This window comes from Lampetra planeri, chromosome 40, assembly GCF_965212315.1.
Source record: "Lampetra planeri chromosome 40, kcLamPlan1.2.h2, whole genome shotgun sequence".
Classification (NCBI taxonomy): domain Eukaryota; kingdom Metazoa; phylum Chordata; class Hyperoartia; order Petromyzontiformes; family Petromyzontidae; genus Lampetra; species Lampetra planeri.
The window spans coordinates 7265828-7284173 of record NC_136146.1 but is presented as its reverse complement, the minus strand read 5'-3'; the positions used below and the strand labels follow the sequence as shown (position 1 = coordinate 7284173).

The following is an 18346-nucleotide window of genomic DNA, read 5'->3' as shown; positions in this document are numbered from 1 at the left end:
CGTCGCGGTCCCTCACCTCTCACCCCGAATCGTCACCGTGCCGGGTCAGACAGCAGCAGCAGCGGCGGCAGCGTTGGTGAGTTCCCTTCTCTGCTGACTTCCCCCTCTCTCTCTCTGCTGTTGTTGTTCTCTCGTCAGCGCGAATCACCTCTCACCGTAGCTTGCCAATGAATTACGCGAGCGGCAATGACACGGATCGTGTCAGCCGCTTCCAAATGGCGGAATGACCGTCGTGTCGAGGTCGCCGCGCTCCGTCCCACTCCGCCGTCCATCGCCGGCGTCTCTCTCTGTTCGCGCTCTCGGTACCCGGCGTGTCTGTCACGCGCCTCACACCCGGGGGCTTGCACGCCGCTGTTGTGTGTGTAGAGTGCCGTGTGGTGGTGTATCCGTGTGTCTCTGTGTGTGTGTCGTATCCGTGTGTCGTATCCGTGTGTCTCTGTGTGTGTGTAGAGTGCCGGCTGTTGGTGTCTCTGTGTGTCTCTGTGTGTGTGCAGAGTGTCGGCTGGTGGTGTCTCTGTGTGTCTCTGTGTGTGTGTAGAGTGCCGGCTGTTGGTGTCTCTGTGTGTCTCTGTGTGTCTCTGTGTGTCTCTGTGTGTGTGTAGAGTGCCGGCTGGTGGTGTCTCTGTGTCTCTGTGCGTGTGTAGAGTGCCGGCTGGTGGTGTCTCTGTGTCTCTGTGTGTCTCTGTGTGTGTGTAGAGTGCCGGCTGGTGGTGTCTCTGTGTGTGTAGAGTGCCGGCTGGTGGTGTCTCTGTGTCTCTGTGTGTCTCTGTGCGTGTGTAGAGTGTCGGCTGGTGGTGTCTCCGTGTGTCTCCGTGTGTCTCTGTGTTGTGTGTAGAGTGCTGGCTGGTGTCGTCTCCGTGTGTCTCTGTGTGTGTGTGTAGAGTGCCGGCTGTTGGTGTCTCTGTGTGTCTCTGTGTGTGTGTCGTTATCTGTGTGCGGGTGTCTACAACCAGCTGCGAGTTCCTCTTTAAGGTGATGATTGCTGCGCCGCATGACGAGTGACGGACGGGGAGGGAGTCACTTCGTGACTCACTACGCACGGACAGTCTCACTCGCACAACAACAACAGCAGCCGACATTCGCCACTAAGTGGCCGTGACGTCACCACGACGCTTGTGTCAGGCTAGGTGCACGTTGAGGTCACGTGAAGTGTCGAACGCCCGCTGGCAGGAGGTCACGGGGCAGACCCAGGTGCCACGGGTCGACTGACTGAGATGACCGAGATGACTGGCACATGCACCACCTGTGCCCTCTACTGTGCCAACTCGCTGTGCTTTAGCCACCCGGCGCTCCGCTCGTTGTTGTGAGCGTCGCTCCTCCGCCCTCCGTTGTTGTTGGAGGGCGACTGCCTCCAACTGCCCAGCAGTAGCGTCCTTCACGAGCCTCCTCCACAGAGGCCGATCTTGACACGGCTGGCACCAGTCATCGGCAAGTCCACTCGGCTAGTCTTACTCGCAGACACTGTATCAGCGACAAAGATCCCCCCCATATATAGCCCTTCACTGACTTTTGGGAAAGTTTGCGAGCGTATGAAGGCCGGTATGGCGCACGAGGTGGTGGGTGACCACCGCCTTTGTCGCCCCAGTAGCGATGCTTACACAGATGATTAAGTACTCATTTGAGGCAGAGTCGACCTAGGAGAGGCCCAGACAATCGTCATCGGTGTTGGCCTTGAACGGGACTCGAACTCGGGTGACCGTGTTCGTAGCGCAGACGCGCTAACCGCTACACTACCGCTCCCCATTCGCTCCACTATACTCACACAGACACTCACACAGGCACATACGTGCACACACAAGAAGCAAAACAACAGCCGACATTCGCCACTAAGTGGCCGTGATGTCACCACGACGCTTGTGCCAGGCCATGTGCACCTTGAGGCCACGTGAAGTGTCGAACGCCCGCTGGCAGGAGGTCACGGGGCAGACCCAGGTGCCATGGGTTGATTGAGATGACTGGCAGATTTCACTAAATTAAAAACTACAACTATTTATATTTTTACAGGTAAGGCCCACTGAGCTATAAAACTTTTTGAGAAGCAACCTGGCCGCATATGATAGCTCAGCTAAGTTCCGTATGATGTTGAAATGTAAAGCAGCCAAATACTGTAAGGGGCCGTCCCTAAATGACGTCACGCACCTGGGGGGGGTGGGTCAGACATTTGTGACGATGTGTGACGATGGGGGGTGGTTTGAGAAATGTGACGTCACATCATAATGCGCAACTTTAAATAAATATAGACAACACGTTCTACTTAATTAAATAGACTTTTAAAATAAATGTTTTCTCCTACAACATCAGAGTGCAGCACCACATTAAATACGCACGACAATTCCAATAGTTTAAAGCTATTTGAAGCATGTTTTATAGTTTTTTTTGGGGGGGGGCAGCATGTTTTATACTTATTTTGGGGGGGGGCAGAGTTTTGTGACGTCGTATTTGAGGGGGGGTCTGACTTTTTATGATGCCGTGTGACAAAGGGGGGGGGGGGGGAGGGGGTCAAACATCGTCAAAAATCTCGTGACGTCATTTATGGACGGCCCCTAAACGCGCATTTAGTGTATTTGTTGAAATATAGAGGGAAAAACCGGATGAGCCGGAGAAAAATCCACGCGACCACGGGGAGAACATTCAAATTCCAAATTTCCAGGCGTCACGGTCGGGATCCAACCCACAACCTCGTGTATATCAGGCGAGGTCGTTCTATCGCCACTGCGGTGCCCCTGATGCACCAAATATGCTCCCTACTGTGCCAAATTGCTCTGTTTTAGCCTTCCGGCGCTCCGCTCGTGAGCGTCGCTCCTCTGCCCTCCACTGTTGTTGGAGGGCGATTGCCTCCAACTGCCCAGTAGCGTCCTTTACGAGCCTCCTCCCGAGACGCCGATCTTGACACCACTGGTACCAGTCATCGGAAAGTCCATTCAGCTCCACATCCTCCTGTACCACATCAGCCAATCTCTGCTATAGGCCGTACTGCGCCCGTTTGTATATATGTTGAACTTCTTTTGTGCCGTACGTAGCCAACCGCGCTAATCGGAGGTGCGAGGGAAACAACAAACTCAACACATAAAAGACTTAATGAAGAAATTCGTTTTAAATCTACATTTAAAAGTGCATAACTCCAGTGGCTTCCTAATATTGGAAGGAAGAGCGTTCCAGACGGCCGCAGAAGCGCATCTCAAAGCGCGCGTCTTTGTTCGATGGCTAGGCAAAAGTCGCTGCGAGGATGACCAGAGTTAATGTGATAGTTTATGCTCCTTGAGGAGGACCACCAGATCATCCTTCAAATCCTACGGAACCCATCCTGTGGTCCAGACAGTTGTGATTATATCATGTAGAGCAGTCTGCAGGCAAACGCCACCCTTCATGATAACGTTTTTTGGGTTAGGTCGCTGTTACTCCAACACCTACTGCTACTGCACTGTGGATGTACTCGATGCTGTCAATTACAGTGTTCACTCTGTTTGTGTTTTACAGAGCGAGCACTGCCGGTTTAAGTTGTTCATTCAGCTATGGCACTTGAATAGCGCTATCCCAGAGGGGAGAGAGGACGGGAGGCGGACGAGTACAACTGAGGTGGCACAGAGCCCAGCCTCGGCCCCGACTCAGGCCCTCCGCACATCAAGCTGCGTCGACTGCACGGGAGCCAAGGCCGTACCCAGATGGCCGTACCTCACAGTGGAGCCACGGTCTCTGGGCTCGCAGCGCGGCATCTCCACTGAGGCCACTGCCGATTTCGCGAAGGCACGGGCGGCGTGGAACCGAGAGGACGGAGTGAGTCAGGGAGGCCCTGCGCCGAGACCAGGTGACGTTATCCCTAAAGTGAAGGGTCCGCGCAGCACCTCCTGTCCTTCCATGCAATGGGAGGTGTGGAATGGGTGTGGGGTTTTGAGGCTGGGATTGGCGATAAGGCCGCAAACCATTAAGTAATTCATTGATTGAATGATGGTTCGAGCATCGGTGAGAGCTGTAGTATGTATTTTTTATCTTCTGTTGTACCGTACATAGCCAACCTTGCTAATCCTTTGAGCAGGGTCTGCAGGAGGCAGAGAGACAAGGAGGCCTCAGCAGGCTGCCTGCAGATTGAAAAGCAGTGTGAATACTCATCATTCCCAGTGATTCGATGAATTGTCACAATGCAGAGTTGTGGTCTGATTCAAGAATCCATTATCTTTTTACATCGTGAAAGCAGCTACCACTGGTCCCTCCAAGGGTCACATAAACCCATTATATACAACATATATTATGTATACAATCATAATTAGCTGTTCGTCAGTGTTGGCTATGGGGTTTGTTTGCAGGTTGGTTAACAGGAAACCCCACAACCATTTCAGACTTCACTTGGCAATGATGTAAGTCATGGCCGGGAATCAAACTCAGGTATCCAGGTTCACAGAGCATTGTGCTAACCACTGTGCGGCTGCTCCCCCCATACAACAGATATGCATGGGTAAACATCAACGCGTTATTAGTTTTAATATTCATACATCGATTATAAGTTCAAGCCTCCTAGTAATGGAGGTTTGGGTTTACTCTGGCCACTCAAGTTTTTTCTTACATTTACAAAATGTATTATGCAGGAAACTGATTTCATTAACATTTTCAGTAGCCCTGAGACTCAATAAAGCTTTCCTGAGTAAATGTCTCTAAATGAAAATCGTTGTTGCTAGTGTAGTTGATTTTGTTTTTCAAGTGCTGTGGTAAATGTGTATTTTGGCTTTTTGCTTTCCATTGGGTTGCAATTATGCCATGGGCATTAAGTCACGAGACTACTTCCCACCCTAAACTCTTCACAGTGAGTCGTGTAGTGTTACATTGTGTCCTGAACTCTCACAGTAAAGGGCGCAGTGTTACATCGTGGGGCAACATGGTGCTGAGATGTTTTCTCTCTTACCTGGTATGCAGGAGGAAGTGGTTTGATCACAACCCTGAAGCCTATATATTTGGAATGTGCATGTTCTCCCCGTGGATTTTTCTTTAGGTTCTCCGGTTTTTCACTCCACTTTTAGAGACATGCGTTTAGATAATTTGGCTGCGACTATACATTCCTACATGTGATAAGCCACTCGTTGAGCTATCATTTGTGACCAGATCGCTTCTGATAAAGTTAATGGCTCAGTTGGCTTTACCTGGTAAATATAATAGTTTAGTTTAAAATAGTTTAGTTTATATCGTGTCCTGAACACTCACAGCGAGCGGAGCAGTGTCACATCGTGTCCTGAACCCTCACAGAGAGGGGTGCAGTGTGACATCATTTCCTGAACCCTCACAGCGAGGGGTGCAGTGTCACATCGTGTCAGAAAACAGCTTTGGAAGATTACCTCAGCACCACAGTTAAAGTCCTTTCACTAGGCCTCTTATCCACACTCAGGGTAAAAGGATCTGTGTTTATTAAGTGCTTAACTGCCACTGTATCTCCAAAAGCTTACAAAACACAAGCCACAGCAATCACTTGGGCAAAAGAGCAAAAGAGAGCGTTATGATTTTAATATTGTGTCCAGGTTTAACTCGATTTAGTTGTATGCAATTACCGTTGTGTTCAGACACCATGGCTAGTTTTGATGATATTTGATGTGTCCTCTGTGTTATTCGCTGTAGATAATTGTTCCTGTACAGTGTGTAGTATCCTTCCAGTATTAAGTTTCCACATGGATATAAATTATCGTTATTATTCGAGAGGGGAAAAGACAACAGATTACGGCAGTGAGGGACATTACAGACGCAAGGCTAAAGGGCGACCGACGCAAACCAGGTCACATCAGTCACTGCCAAGACCCTCAGCATTAAGGTGATAGTGCAGAGGTGACTCTCATGCCTCGCGGCATAAAGTACCTGGGTTCGATTCCCGACTCAGGTGCCTTTCTTTGTGGAGTCTGTTCTTTCCCCTGTTCTGCATGGTTTTCCCCCAGCGTCTCTGCTTTCCTCCTATAGCAAAAACCATACGGCGTAACTGGTATTGGCAAAACATCCCAATGCCGAACAATCAGCTGCAAATTACTCTGTTGGGATGACACACATCAGCAACATCGTCCCCCCTACTGCTAAAACGTGTCAGGACCCTCCTGAAAAAGAGTTGAGACTCGGCGGGGCTTTCCTGGACAAACCAAACGGAAAAATAATAACACAAATTAGAGTCCAGCAACAAGAGAGAACTAAATGACTGCCCTAATCTGCTGTCCAGGCACCCCCACTCAATCAGAACCAACCACCCACGCCACCACCCTGCTGTCAGTGGCAAGGCCTAGCAGAGTCTCGGTGTCATTGGCACAGACTATTGGCATGGTGGGGCAATGTGAGCAGTTGGACAGGTCTCTCCGTGAGAGATGCTAAAGATTGAAATAAGTAGGATGCATCTGTCATCGGCACTGACCATTGGGTATGAGGATGACACTGAATAGATGGTGGAAAGCCCAGGAGATTCCCCTGCACACTCTTTTGTGATGTACCAGCGGCAGATCCTGGGGTCCCCGTGCCACCCATACACTGCCGTAATGCAACTGGGCAGGCCCTGGGATCAGACCCAATGGCAGTGATAAGGGTGAGGGCCAGCAATGACCAGTGTGGTGATGTTTGATTAAACAACGCCCACGACCAACTGTGGATTGATAAAAGGGCAGAAAATCTTTATTATAAAACATTCTATTGTGTTCCAGAAACGCCCATTACACATTTACATGTAGGAATGCCGTTGTGGGTTTGGTGAGATTTTGAACAATGAAACCTTCTGTGTTGAGTTCACCACCAGAGCCTGTTATAGCAGCTCGGCACGTGGTGGCTGGGAGGAGGCGCGGGTCGCGCCAAAGGAAGCAGTGCCATGGGCGTCCAATTCAACCAACACTCCACGTGACGCTGGTCACAATGATCACAACCATAAATCCCTCGGTGCCTCCCCGGCCGTCTTTAGCTGGCAAACTAATCGAAGACCCGGCGCAGCAATGAGCCGGCTTCGGCGTGCAGTAATTTCCAGGTCATTTTTCAGCATTGGGATGTTTAGCCAACAGCAGTTACACTATACTCTTTGGTTCTTTCGGTAAAGTCACGTAGGTATAAAATAAATCACGACGTTTCGGGCACAACACAAGCGTCCGTCATCAGGTGGGAAAGCATGGTCTGCTGCTGAGGCAGACTGTTTTAAACGGTGACGGAGCTTGTGTTGCGCCCGTAACGTCGTGATTTATTTTATACCCACGTGACTTTACCGAAAGAACCAAAGAGTATGGATTCCTGCAGTCACGAAAGCTTCAAACCAGTTACACTGTATGGGGTTTTTTTTTGCTCTGGGAGGAAACCAGAGAACCTGGAGGAAACTCATGCAGAATAGGGGGAGAGAGAATGTACAAACCCCATGCAGAAAGATGCTCAAATCAGGAATCGAACCCAGGAATGTATTTCTGTCAGAAACGAGTGTTACCATGGCACCACCACCCTTGCTATTGGACGAGTTCATTCTGAGTGCCTGCAGCTGTCATATTGAGATATCTTGCACTGCCAAGCAAACACCTACATGTATCGTAAATGTCTCACCCTTCTGTAATGCCATCTCCCAACAACGTGGGGCAAAGCGGAGCACTGTTTGAGGTGGGTGGTGGTGAAGAGACAGTTCCGCATTTTACGAGCGGTGCCAGATGCAGACTAAACTCTCTATTGTATGGAATTTAAAAATAAACTAGCAAAACATAGCCACGTGTTGAATCTGGTAAACCATGCGATGGCATCGGAAGCTGCTTGATGCACAGAGTTTGTTCCTCTTTATGTAAGCTTGTAATGGGCAGTGCTGGTTTATGTGATGAGCAGATTGCACTTAACCAGATTGACAACAGGGCACCTCTTTCATTCTCCAATTGTGAAGGAAATAGCAACTGCTGCCATATGTTATGCACGGACACGTTGAAGCTCTCGTGAAGTGTGATCGCATGGATTGCCAGATTCAACACTCGGCTATAATATTTTGGCAGTTGCTTTTCAAATGCCATACAATAGAGAGCAATTAGTCTGCATCTGGCACCGCCCGTAAAATGCAGAGCTGGCTCTTCATCACCGCCGACCACAAACTGGGCTCCGCTTTGCCCCACGTTGTTGGGAGATGGCATTAGAGAACAGTGAGACGGGTATGATACATTTCGGTGCTTGCTTGGCAGTAGAAGAGATCTAAATATGCAACTGCAAACTGTACTGCCGTGAGAACCATCAGCGCAGCTTGGCGATTTGCGATTTGACACGCGTGTCCTGCATGTCCTCGTGTAGACGTGCTGCCCGCAACGATGGCGACTCTGCCGCAGGGCAATGGGCACGTCCCCGGCGAGGCCCCCGTGCCCTGCATCTGCGTTGCTCTCACGAGTCCCCCTGTGCCCAACTGCGTGGCGCCCATGTGTGCGAGGGGCGATGACGCCCATCTCGAGGAGGTCCCAGGTTTTGGCGAGAAGGTGAGCACAACGCTCGGTGCCGCGCGCCCATCTGTCCTTCCGTGCGTGCTTCTCTTAGCCGATGGCGTGCACGTTACATGGCTCGGTGTGAGCGTGGAGGCTGTCGGGTGCTACACAAATACACTTTGAGGACATAATGTGGCAGTTTACCTTGGAATCTCCTACCCTTTAGGGGAGGTGAAGCATTGCTCTTGGAGTGGCCGGACCTGTAAATTTAACAGGGAAAGTGCAAAATCACCGACTGCCTTGCACGTGTGTAATGTGTGCACGTGTGCTTGACTCGTGTGTAATGTGTACACAATCGTGCTCTCGCCTGGCGTTGTACAGTGGGGAGATGTTGACCCCCCGGGGGGTGACGCGGTAGCAAGCAGTGCGCCGCACTCACGATCTCCGACCTCGCTGCCCGTGACCTCTGAGGGAGCCGTGCACCGGTCACACTGCACTGCCCAGGACGGGCGGGAGGAGGCGGTGGAGGCGGAGGAGGACATGGGGGTCCTCGCGGTGCCGCCCAGCTCCGCCGAGGGTCTCCCCGGCAGCCTGGCCCCTCCGGGCCCCGCAGACGGAAGCCCCAGCCGTTCGGAGAGCCCCGCTCCGGGTGAGTGCGTGAGCGGTGCGCGCTCGCTTGCCCCGCTCAGCCGGAGCGGGGCTCTCCGAGCGGCTGGGGCAAGCGAGAGCACGCCGCTCTGCTGTTGCTCCCGGCCAACCACAGCGGCGACGCGCCCGCCCTCACCCTGTGGACCCTCCCATCCATGCCTACCTTCTCCACCTCAGTCTGCTCTCTTGCCTGCGCTCCCCACACTCACAACCAAGGACCCCTATTAACAGCCCCCGTCATCTTAATTCAGTCGGAGGTCGCTGATTCTCTTCTGGTGTCGCCCGTTTCTAGATTATCCTGACTCTGGCTGTTTGCATTGCTGCCTCCTCCCCTTGTTCAGTTTCCTTTTTTGCCTCAAAATTTTACTTTTTTTGACCCCACAATCCCTTTACCATCTCTTTTGCTTTGTATGCTTATGTTCACTCTGCTGCCACCAACTCCCATTAGATGTCCATCTTCTCTGCGCGTTATCTTGAGATACCCATATTTTATGACGAATGTGCTTTACATTATAAAAGAGACCTTGCTGTGACCCGACTCAATAGCGTCAATGCCGGCGCAGTGGCATAGGAGTCCTGAATAATTTCTGCTGTAGCAGGAGCCCCGGTCATTGGTGCTTGTGCGAGGCAGTACAGCAAGTCGTTTTGTGGTAGCAGGACCCTCCATATAAAATCCCTGAGGTTCGGTGAGGCTCTAAATTGGTCAGGTAATACGTGTCCTTGTGTAACTGTAATACCCAAGGGTACCCTTTCAGATTATTCACTAAAACAACCCTTCGTGATCGTGTTATAAGTGTAGCGACGCGTGATACAATGTGGCAGAGGAGGAGCACATGTAGCTGTAGTGTCGGGAACCCACGCTCCCTACACACCGTGGGCCGTGGGCGGAGGGCATCTCACTGCCTCCCTGGCCCCTGGCTACCGGCCCATGCCACACGACCATGTGGTTGTTGTAGCGAGCTGTCAGGATGTGACAGGAAGCCGTCAGGGTGTGTGGTAGTGTGCCATCAAGGTGTGACAGTGAGCCATCAGGGTTTGATATAGTCAGCTGTAAGAGTGTGATGGTGAGCTGTCAGGGTGTGGTAGTAAGCTGCTTGGGTGTGATAGTGAGCTGTAAGGGTGTTCTAGTGCGTTATCTGGGTGTCGTAGTGAGTTGTCAGGGTGTCGTAGTGAGTTTTAAGGGTGTTGTAGTGAGTCGCTAGTGTGTGATAGTGATCTGTCAGGGTGTTGTAGTGAGTCGCTAGTGTGTGATAGTGATCTGTAAGGGTGTTGTAGTGAGCTGTCATGGAGTTGTAGTGAGCCGTAAGGTTGTTGTAGTGAGTTGTCAGGGTGTTGTAGTGAGTTGTTAGGGTGTTGTAGTGAGCCGTCAGGGTGTGCGGTTGTGTGTCGTGCGTCTCACTTGGCGCGTCATTCCCACTTTCCGGCAGGCGCCATGCATCACGAGCGGAGCTCCATGTTCCTCACCGTCAAGACGTATGCCGATCTGCTGGGTTGCGACGATCCCGGGGACGCGCAGCCCGGAGCGACCGCCGCCGGTGACGGCAGCGCCCGGCAACCACGCGACGCGCCGTCTGTCGCGGTGCGGCCGATGGCGCCTCTCGGCGACCACACAGACGGCACGGTGGCGCGGTGAGGGGCGCCGGCGCGCACGGACTCCTTTCTCCCACTCTCCACGTGGTGCACAGCCACTGGCCGTGTGTTTGTAATCCGGTCTCGACGCTCACACGTCTCATACAAATGAGATTTGAAACTTTTTTTCTGTGTTTTTACAGTGATATTCCCCTCTTGCGTTGTGGGCATCACACCACGACGTGAAGAATCCCTAGGGAAATCTTCCGTTTGAGGATGGCCCCCAGACGCATGTTTTCTATACATTATTGTGTGATCCCTTCGAATTACGCTATTATTCCGCACTCCAAAGCGGTTCATTTTCCTCCACTCTGAAGCGAAATATTTTTGTCCTATAACAGTCAAACCAATATTTTCAATTCTCAGATCCGTAATGTAGCAAATTTTGAATGAAAAACCAAAATTAATTAAATGATTTCGTGTCTCTATTGTTGCCTGGGTTGAGACCATCAACTCGCTACACTTGAAAACCCACTCGTTAGTTTAATCACACGGGTGGCTGAGATCCAGTAGTGTTGTGTCAATTCTGTCATATGAGAACCACCTGGCTACCGACCAGAAGAGAAACGCCAGTGGTCATTATAACTCAAGGGACATCGGCAGTCAAACGCTAGACATTTGATCGTTCCCCTTTGCATCTCAGCATGAACTGGTGAAGCACCGGTTCATTTCGTCCTGGCTGTGCCCTGTTTGGCGTAGCTGTGTCCGCGTGAACGCAGGCCGCTCGAAGCGGACCAGTTGGGCCGCGTGAACGCTCTCATTTCCGCAGGCCCGAGGGTGGCGATGCCGCCGCCGGTGACGACGACGACGACGACGAGGAGGACGCGGGCATCGTGATCAGCCCCCACGACGCCGACTTCTTGTCGGAGTCGGACGTCTCGTCGGAGCGCGACGCGGCCAATGGCGCCGAGTCGGACTCGGCAGCGGCGGCGGCGGAGGAAGAGGAGGCGGCGTCGCGGGACGGCGAGGACGTGACGAGTGCCGAGTGGAGGCAGCACCGCAAGCACATCTTCGTGCTCAGCGAGGCGGGGAAGCCCATCTACTCGCGGCACGGCAGCGAGGAGGCGCTCTCCTCCATCATGGGCGTCATGCTCGCGCTCGTCTCCTTCGTGCAGGCCAGCCGCAACGCCATCCGCTCCATACACACAGGTGACGAGGACGCACGCCCTGCCACGCGCGTTGATGTGCTGGCACGCGAGCTGTACTGGGTTTGTCGGTTGGGCCATGAGAGTCGTGACGATTTCAGGAGGATCCTGCCCAGATTTTAAAGTTGGGGGGTGAGGATGGCCACGTAGATGCCTAATCCTAACCCTAATATAGTTAAACCACTGTAATATTGACCGCGAAAGCCTACGTGTTAAACTAAACCACTGGAGTCTGCACTCCCTCAACGAAGGAGGAGGAACAGCAAAACTACTGATGCCCTCTCATGACAAGTACACCCCAACATTGGCATCTAGCGCCGGAACATTCACAAGTATAGAATAGTGTTGTTTTCTTTTTGCGCAGTTGTGGCGTCAATGTTGCTGTCCATATCCTCGCCGTTTCCCGGCGCGCAGGCACGCACGTCGTCGTGTTCCTGCAGCGGGGCCCGCTGGTGCTGGTGGCCGTGTCGCGCAGCCGCCAGTCGGAGCAGCAGCTGGCGCAAGAGCTGCAGTATGTCTACAGTCAGATCCTGAGCGTGCTTACGGCTACGCAACTCAACCGCGTCTTCCAGAATAAGCAGAGCTACGACCTGCGCCGCCTGCTGGCCGGCACGGAGCGCTTCCTCGACAGCCTGCTGGACCTCATGGAGACCGACCCCTGCTTCTTGCTGTCGGCCGTGCGTTGCCTGCCGCTTCCCGGCTCCCTGCGTGACTCCGTCAGCCAGAGCCTGCAGCAGGCCAAGGACAAGGACTTGGTGTTCTCCGTCATCCTGGCCAAGAATCACCTAGTGGGTACCAGTCACTGCGGAGTTCAGCATGGATCTGGAGCCGAATGTGTCCCTAGTATTTGCGTGTGGGATGAAATTCCTCATCGAATGATCAATAACCTACTTACGATGCTGTTACCTCCTGGCCCCCTCGTATCCTCACACGTTGTGCATGCCACGCTCTTGATGAAGTCTGCAGGTCCACCAGTCCCACCACAAAGCTTTAGAAGACAGCCCTGGCATCACCAAGCCGGAGGCTTCTTCACTGCCCTGTGCTTGTGTGTTTGGCTGCACGTGCGTACATGTGCACGTGTGTATGAGTGGTGGCGCTGCGGTTATCGCAATGTGCTACGGCCCTGTGAGTGATATCTGAACTGGTCCTGGGCCTTCCCTAAGTCGACTTAAATTAATACCTGATACGGTTTGTACTAAACATGACTACTTAAGAGACAAAGAGGGTCAGGCGTACTGCTTGCCACGCCTCCGCTTGTGCACCTTGCCGACCTTAATAGGCGCTCGCTAACAGCGCTTGCCCCAGCGGTCTTTCAAAGGCTACACGGAGGGGGGGGGGATCTTTGTCTCTTGCGCAGGTGAGCATGGTGCGCCTGAAGGAGCAATCGCTGCACCCGGCCGACCTGCACCTGCTGCTGAACCTGGTGAGCGCATCGCGAACCTCGTTCAGCGAGGGTGAGGTGTGGCTGCCCATCTGCCTGCCACAATTCAATTCGTCGGGCTTCTTCTACGCGCATGTCTCTTACCTGGACGACGCCTGCAACCTGTGCCTGCTGCTGCTGTGCGCCGACCGCGAGGCCTTCTTCACCGCCTCCGACTGCCGGCGCCGCGCGCTCGAGCGCATGCGGCGGCAGGACGCGCTGAGCGGAGTGCTGGCGGCGCTGGGCAGCGACTCGTACAGCGTGGCGCAGACCGGCATCCCGGACCTGCGCCACTTCATGTACAAGTGCCGCAGCACCTCGCAGTTCACCAGGTGGGAGCGGGTGGGGAGGGGGTCACAGCGCCGGTGCAAGGCGGTTTACACAGCGACTGAATGCATTCGTTACGGTCCATGCCTAACACGTTGGCTTTCGTAGCCGATATCATGATTCATAATTAAATTATAATATTCGCCTTACTAACAGCACTTGCCCCAAAAGTCTGTTAAGGCTATACGGGGGACCTTTGTGTGTGTGTGTATCTGTGCGTGTCTCAGCCCTGAGCTGGAGGCCCCGTACTGCTCGGCTGAGTCGAGGCAGCGACTCTTTGACCTCTACCAGCAGCTGCACGGGCGCCTGCACAACGCGGCCCGGCCGCTGAAGCTCATCTACCACGTGCGCCAGCAGGAGACGCTGCTCGCCTGGGTGAGTGCCAATGCAGGCACACGTGGGGGCCTCCTCTGTGGCCTCACGCTGCCGCCCGGCCACTCGCGGGTCACTCCGATGCTTGATGAGGGCTGCCACACGCAGCAAGGGTCGTGGCGGCCATGTAACAAAATCTCGCTCTGCTGGTTGGTGATGGCAGGTGGCGTAGATGCCGGACCATAGATGGAAAGTACAACAGCGGATTTCGCCACACGCTCTACGCCCACCAACGCACACAGCGATTGATCCGGGCACTCTCCAGGCTCAACCCCGCTTATCTTTTTAGATCTGATGAGATTGGGTGCATTCCAGGTGATGTGGTCATGGGCACAAACTTTATACACTCTCCATAACCTCTCATTCATCCGTTTTGTTCTCACATGTAATTATCTCGCAGTGTAAATGCAGGGCTCACGATTGATGTCCGAGTACTGAACCAGCGCCGCACAGGTCCCGGTGTGGTTCCACACCACCGCTGGGCTCCAGCGGGCCTCAGCGACAACACAAGAAATCGTCATGACACACGCATTGTGGAATACATATTGTAGAATGCACATTGTGGAATACACAATGCATCCAGAGGATTGGGGGTTCACTCAACCATAAACATTGTGCATTGAGAAAAAGGATTCTGGGCAATGAAATAAACATACGGACAAACGTGCGTGCTCGAGGACTGATGAGTAGAGCACTCGCGATAGGGTGAGCTGCAGGTTCCGTGGGGATGACCCTTGAGGAGACTTCTCTTCAGGTGACTGGCCGACTGCCATTCATTTCCACAGAGGTCGATCTCCCTCACGTTTATCACCATACGGTCAATGTAGGAAGTGTACGACCATCACGTTAGTCACGGTTCAGATGAACGTTATCAACGTACAACTGCTGTGAAGTGTGTGTGTGCTTAACGTACTTTTTAAAAGCACCTTCCTGGTGATTAAAGCTCAGTTACAACAGTGTGATAGTTACAGCGGTGCTCTCGATGCCCGCGTGTGTGCCGCGCAGGTGACGAGCGGTTTCGAACTGTACACCTGCTTCAGCCCTCTGGTCACCAAGGCGGCGGCCATCAACGCCATCACCAAGCTGCTTCGCTGGATCAAGAAGGAGGAGGAGCGCCTCTTCATCATGAACCCCCTCACCTACTGACGCGGCCGCCCGACTCGCGTCGTTGACGTCGCCCCCCGCCCTCCGCCCCGCCGTCTTCCGTGAAGACGCCCCCAGCAGGACGGTGCGCGCTGCGCGTTTTGTAAAAGCCGGGGCACCGCGGACGCCGTGTTCGGCGGCGAGAGCACGGGTTTAGACGGTGCCCCCTCATGCTAGTGCTTGAGGCATTGTCGGAGCGGCATGACAAGGGAGGCAGTGGTTCATCGCAAGGTCCGTCATCTTATGCTCACGTCCACGGTATCGCTGGGTTGCGCCTATCTGCTTTGCCGGCGTCGTGCGTTCTTTCACAGAGAGGCATCGAGACGCCGTTGGATTGGCGCCATCACGGTCCTGCATGGCGACTTCCCGGGGAAATGCTACGCAGGCCTATAAATCATTCACACTTCACTTGCAGGAGCAACCCAAACAGCAGTGTGCAACAAACTGCGGATGCAACTAAGCCGTGCGTCATCGGTCACCTGACACGAGTGCAATGAATCGCTACTGGGGAGGGGTATGCTTTGTTAAGTGGAAATCCGAGGGGTGAGGGATTAAAAATCTGAATCTTTTTCACAGATGTCAGGTAGGACGGCCAGTCGTGGGGTCAGTCACCGAGAGGAGGGGGAGATTATTGTGCAGCATTTACACGTGGCGGCCATGCATCCCACAAGTTCGACTGCAGCACTTTGACGACTGGAATTCCGAGGCAGAAGGAAGTGTCACCTGAGCATAGACTGATTTATTTGAAGCAGGGGCATACCTCATTGAAAATCTCATCGTAAACATTTAAAATGTTTATAAATGCACCCTTCACTCTACGAGCGCATTGTAAACTTGCACAATAAGGGACCTTCAAACCTAAGCCCACAATTGTCATGGTTCACTTGTGCTCTCTTCCTGGAGCAAAGTCAGCGAAAGTGCTGCTCCACTTTGACATCGTAGCGTGCAGAAAATGACAGCTGCAGTGGCGCTGGCGCGTGGGGTCACGGCGGAGCCAGTAGGGGGACTGCCACCCAAGTTCCGTGTCTTGAGATGTCAAGGTGTGGACGCCATGTCCACCTGAGCTGCTCTTCTCTCGATTTTTGCTCGTGTTCCAAACCCAGATTCCAACCTGGCGCTGAAGCAATCTCTTGCCCAATGTTCGTGACATTTGGACACGATGGACATGAACTCTGTTAAAGTTCGGCTGCGCACTCAGCACATCCGCTCGAAAAGGGCCCTGGCAGCTACCATTTCAGTTGAGGAATAAAGTATAATGTAAAATCCTATTTTGGCTGCCAAATCACGCATTTGAACAAAACAATGTACACGTTTTTGGGTTGTTCCTATAAATGTAAATTTTAAAGTGACCCTACTTTGATTGAGACGAATGCAGAAGTGGTTGTAGACCGTTGCGTGTAACGGTCGCTCCAGCTGGAGCCGGGGGATAAGCGTGTCGTGTTGCCCGGCGCGTAACGTTTTCAGATATTTTGAATTCACTTGACTTCGATGTAAGATAGCTGACACGAATCGTTTTTATTTGTAGGATACGGCTGGGCATACGGGTTTGCTTGAAGTTTTATTCAGCGGCAAGTTTACCATTTGTAAAATACTGATGACGTGAGACAGTGGCTGCAGGCGGCGTAACGCTGGCTAAGGCCTGGCAGCCCGCGTGAGGGCTTAGAGGCGTGGCGCGTGGTGCATGCGCAGCGTTCACAGGCCGACAACGGGCGATGCACGCCCAGCAAGCTCACTAGGCACTCTACGAGGTCGCATCACTGTTTTACGTTGCAAAACGCCGGCTATCTTTGGCCAACAAATCCATAGGTTGGTGTGTGACCCCTTTAGGGGGGGCTAAATGGGTGCTCGTGCACATCAACTCTGTTAGAATGTCCACAATCGACTCTTCGTCTTTGACAGTGACGTCACATTGCCCTCTCACCCCCCCCCCCCCCCCCCCCATGCGTCCCTTGGATCTTCAAAGTCTGACGGTGATGAGACTCCGAGTCGCTGGTCACTATGGAGGTGACACTTTGATCTGTAATCGCCCTCTTGTTGCCTGTAGAAAGTTCCACATGCAACCTCAGCTTCTGTGTCTGTCATAAGTATCATAATTGCACTTTTTAGCGAGTGTATTCTAAAGCCTTGACTATGCTTCAATAATCCCATCTGCAGATATAACAATCTATGCATCTTGCACAGTGTTTCGTGAACGTCGTAAGTGGAAACCTGCAGAAGCACGTCTGGGCATGGCCTTGATGAGTCTGCAGTAGAAAATGTAATCATTGGTGTTGCGTCTACTCTCAAGCATGGCCAGTCAACTCAACATTGGTTGTTACTTACTAAAATGTTGAAATTAAATTAAATTTTAAAGTAGCTGGGGAGGTGGCTGGGTGAGTTGGGGGCTCAACTATTGTACCAGATTAACGAGGCATCACAGCCAGGATCCTGGGTTCTAACTCGGGACGTGTCTCCTACTGTGTTCACTGTGGCTGAGCTGCCTCGAGTGTGGACATTGACATGAGTCGGATAATGTTAGATGGCCAATGACGGCACAACATTTCACCGATTGTTTTTTTAGTTCACTCAGTCCAGGCCACCACTTGATGCGTGAAATTGATAAATGTCGGTTATTTGACCACATATTACAGAACATGAAGGTGTGTTCTATTAGTTTCAAGTTTATTTTGTTTAAGCAGGTAAGATTTCAAGAGACCAGCATGAGTCTCATTTACAAGAATGACCCGGGGCATTAGTCGGCCAGTAGGGGATAATGATTGATATGTATAGTTCCAATTGAGTAATTTGCGGGTTATGTTTAAATTTGGCAAATGCTGACTCTGACGTCCACTGTGAAGCAGACGGTCCGTAGTATTTTGACGGTCATTACAACCGCAGGAATAATCAGGACTGTTGCTGGATTTGAACCATGAACCTCTGCAGCAAACATGAAACGTGCAACAGTTGGTATTCTTCACCACCCATGGCCTCGTGACGAGTCACTCCACTGTGGCTTGGTGTTGTCATTCTCCGTGGGCATTCCTTGGCCTGACACGAGGCTCGGCTGATGAAGGCAGTTCTTAAATTGCGTTCATTCGACATCGGACTCCCAACAGCGCAATTGGGATAAAATTAGTGACAAAATGTAGACATTACACTGGGTTACGCTGCTGTAGGATTCCATTATCAGATGTTTAGATTTTAGATTTGAAGCTTTCGTGACTGCAAGTATTCATATTCTTAGGTTTTTTCGGTAAAGTCACGTAGGTAAAAAATTAAAATTAATAAAAGTAAAATAAAATAAAAATCACGAC

At 52.2% G+C, this 18346-nt stretch overlaps 1 protein-coding gene across 2 annotated transcripts; it reads left to right on the top strand.

Moving 5' to 3' along the window:
• Window positions 1–18000, top strand: MON1A (MON1 vesicular trafficking associated A). 2 transcript variants are annotated; one of them, XM_078613073.1, is made up of 10 exons: window positions 1–76; window positions 3478–3822; window positions 8245–8423; window positions 8751–9018; window positions 10445–10646; window positions 11416–11795; window positions 12206–12579; window positions 13149–13543; window positions 13766–13913; window positions 14916–18000. In XM_078613073.1, exons 3-10 carry the CDS (start codon window positions 8262–8264, stop codon window positions 15054–15056), a joined length of 2070 nt encoding a protein of 689 aa, XP_078469199.1. In that variant the 5' UTR covers window positions 1–76; window positions 3478–3822; window positions 8245–8261; the 3' UTR covers window positions 15057–18000. The 2 variants fall into 2 exon arrangements, with proteins under 2 accessions (XP_078469199.1, XP_078469198.1); XM_078613072.1 differs by having other exon boundaries at window positions 7–76; window positions 3478–3805.
• Window positions 18001–18346: the final 346 nt, after the last annotated feature.

What these genes read in the sequence shown, in the direction of transcription:
- MON1A (XM_078613073.1), top strand. Translation starts at nt 8,262, where the DNA reads ATGGCGACTCTGCCGCAGGGCAATGGGCACGTCCCCGGCGAGGCCCCC. An exon ending in TCCTGGCCAAGAATCACCTA is followed by an intron (nt 12,580 to 13,148) that starts GTGGGTACCAGT and finishes TCTCTTGCGCAG; the next exon opens with GTGAGCATGGTGCGCCTGAA. An exon ending in AGCACCTCGCAGTTCACCAG is followed by an intron (nt 13,544 to 13,765) that starts GTGGGAGCGGGT and finishes TGCGTGTCTCAG; the next exon opens with CCCTGAGCTGGAGGCCCCGT.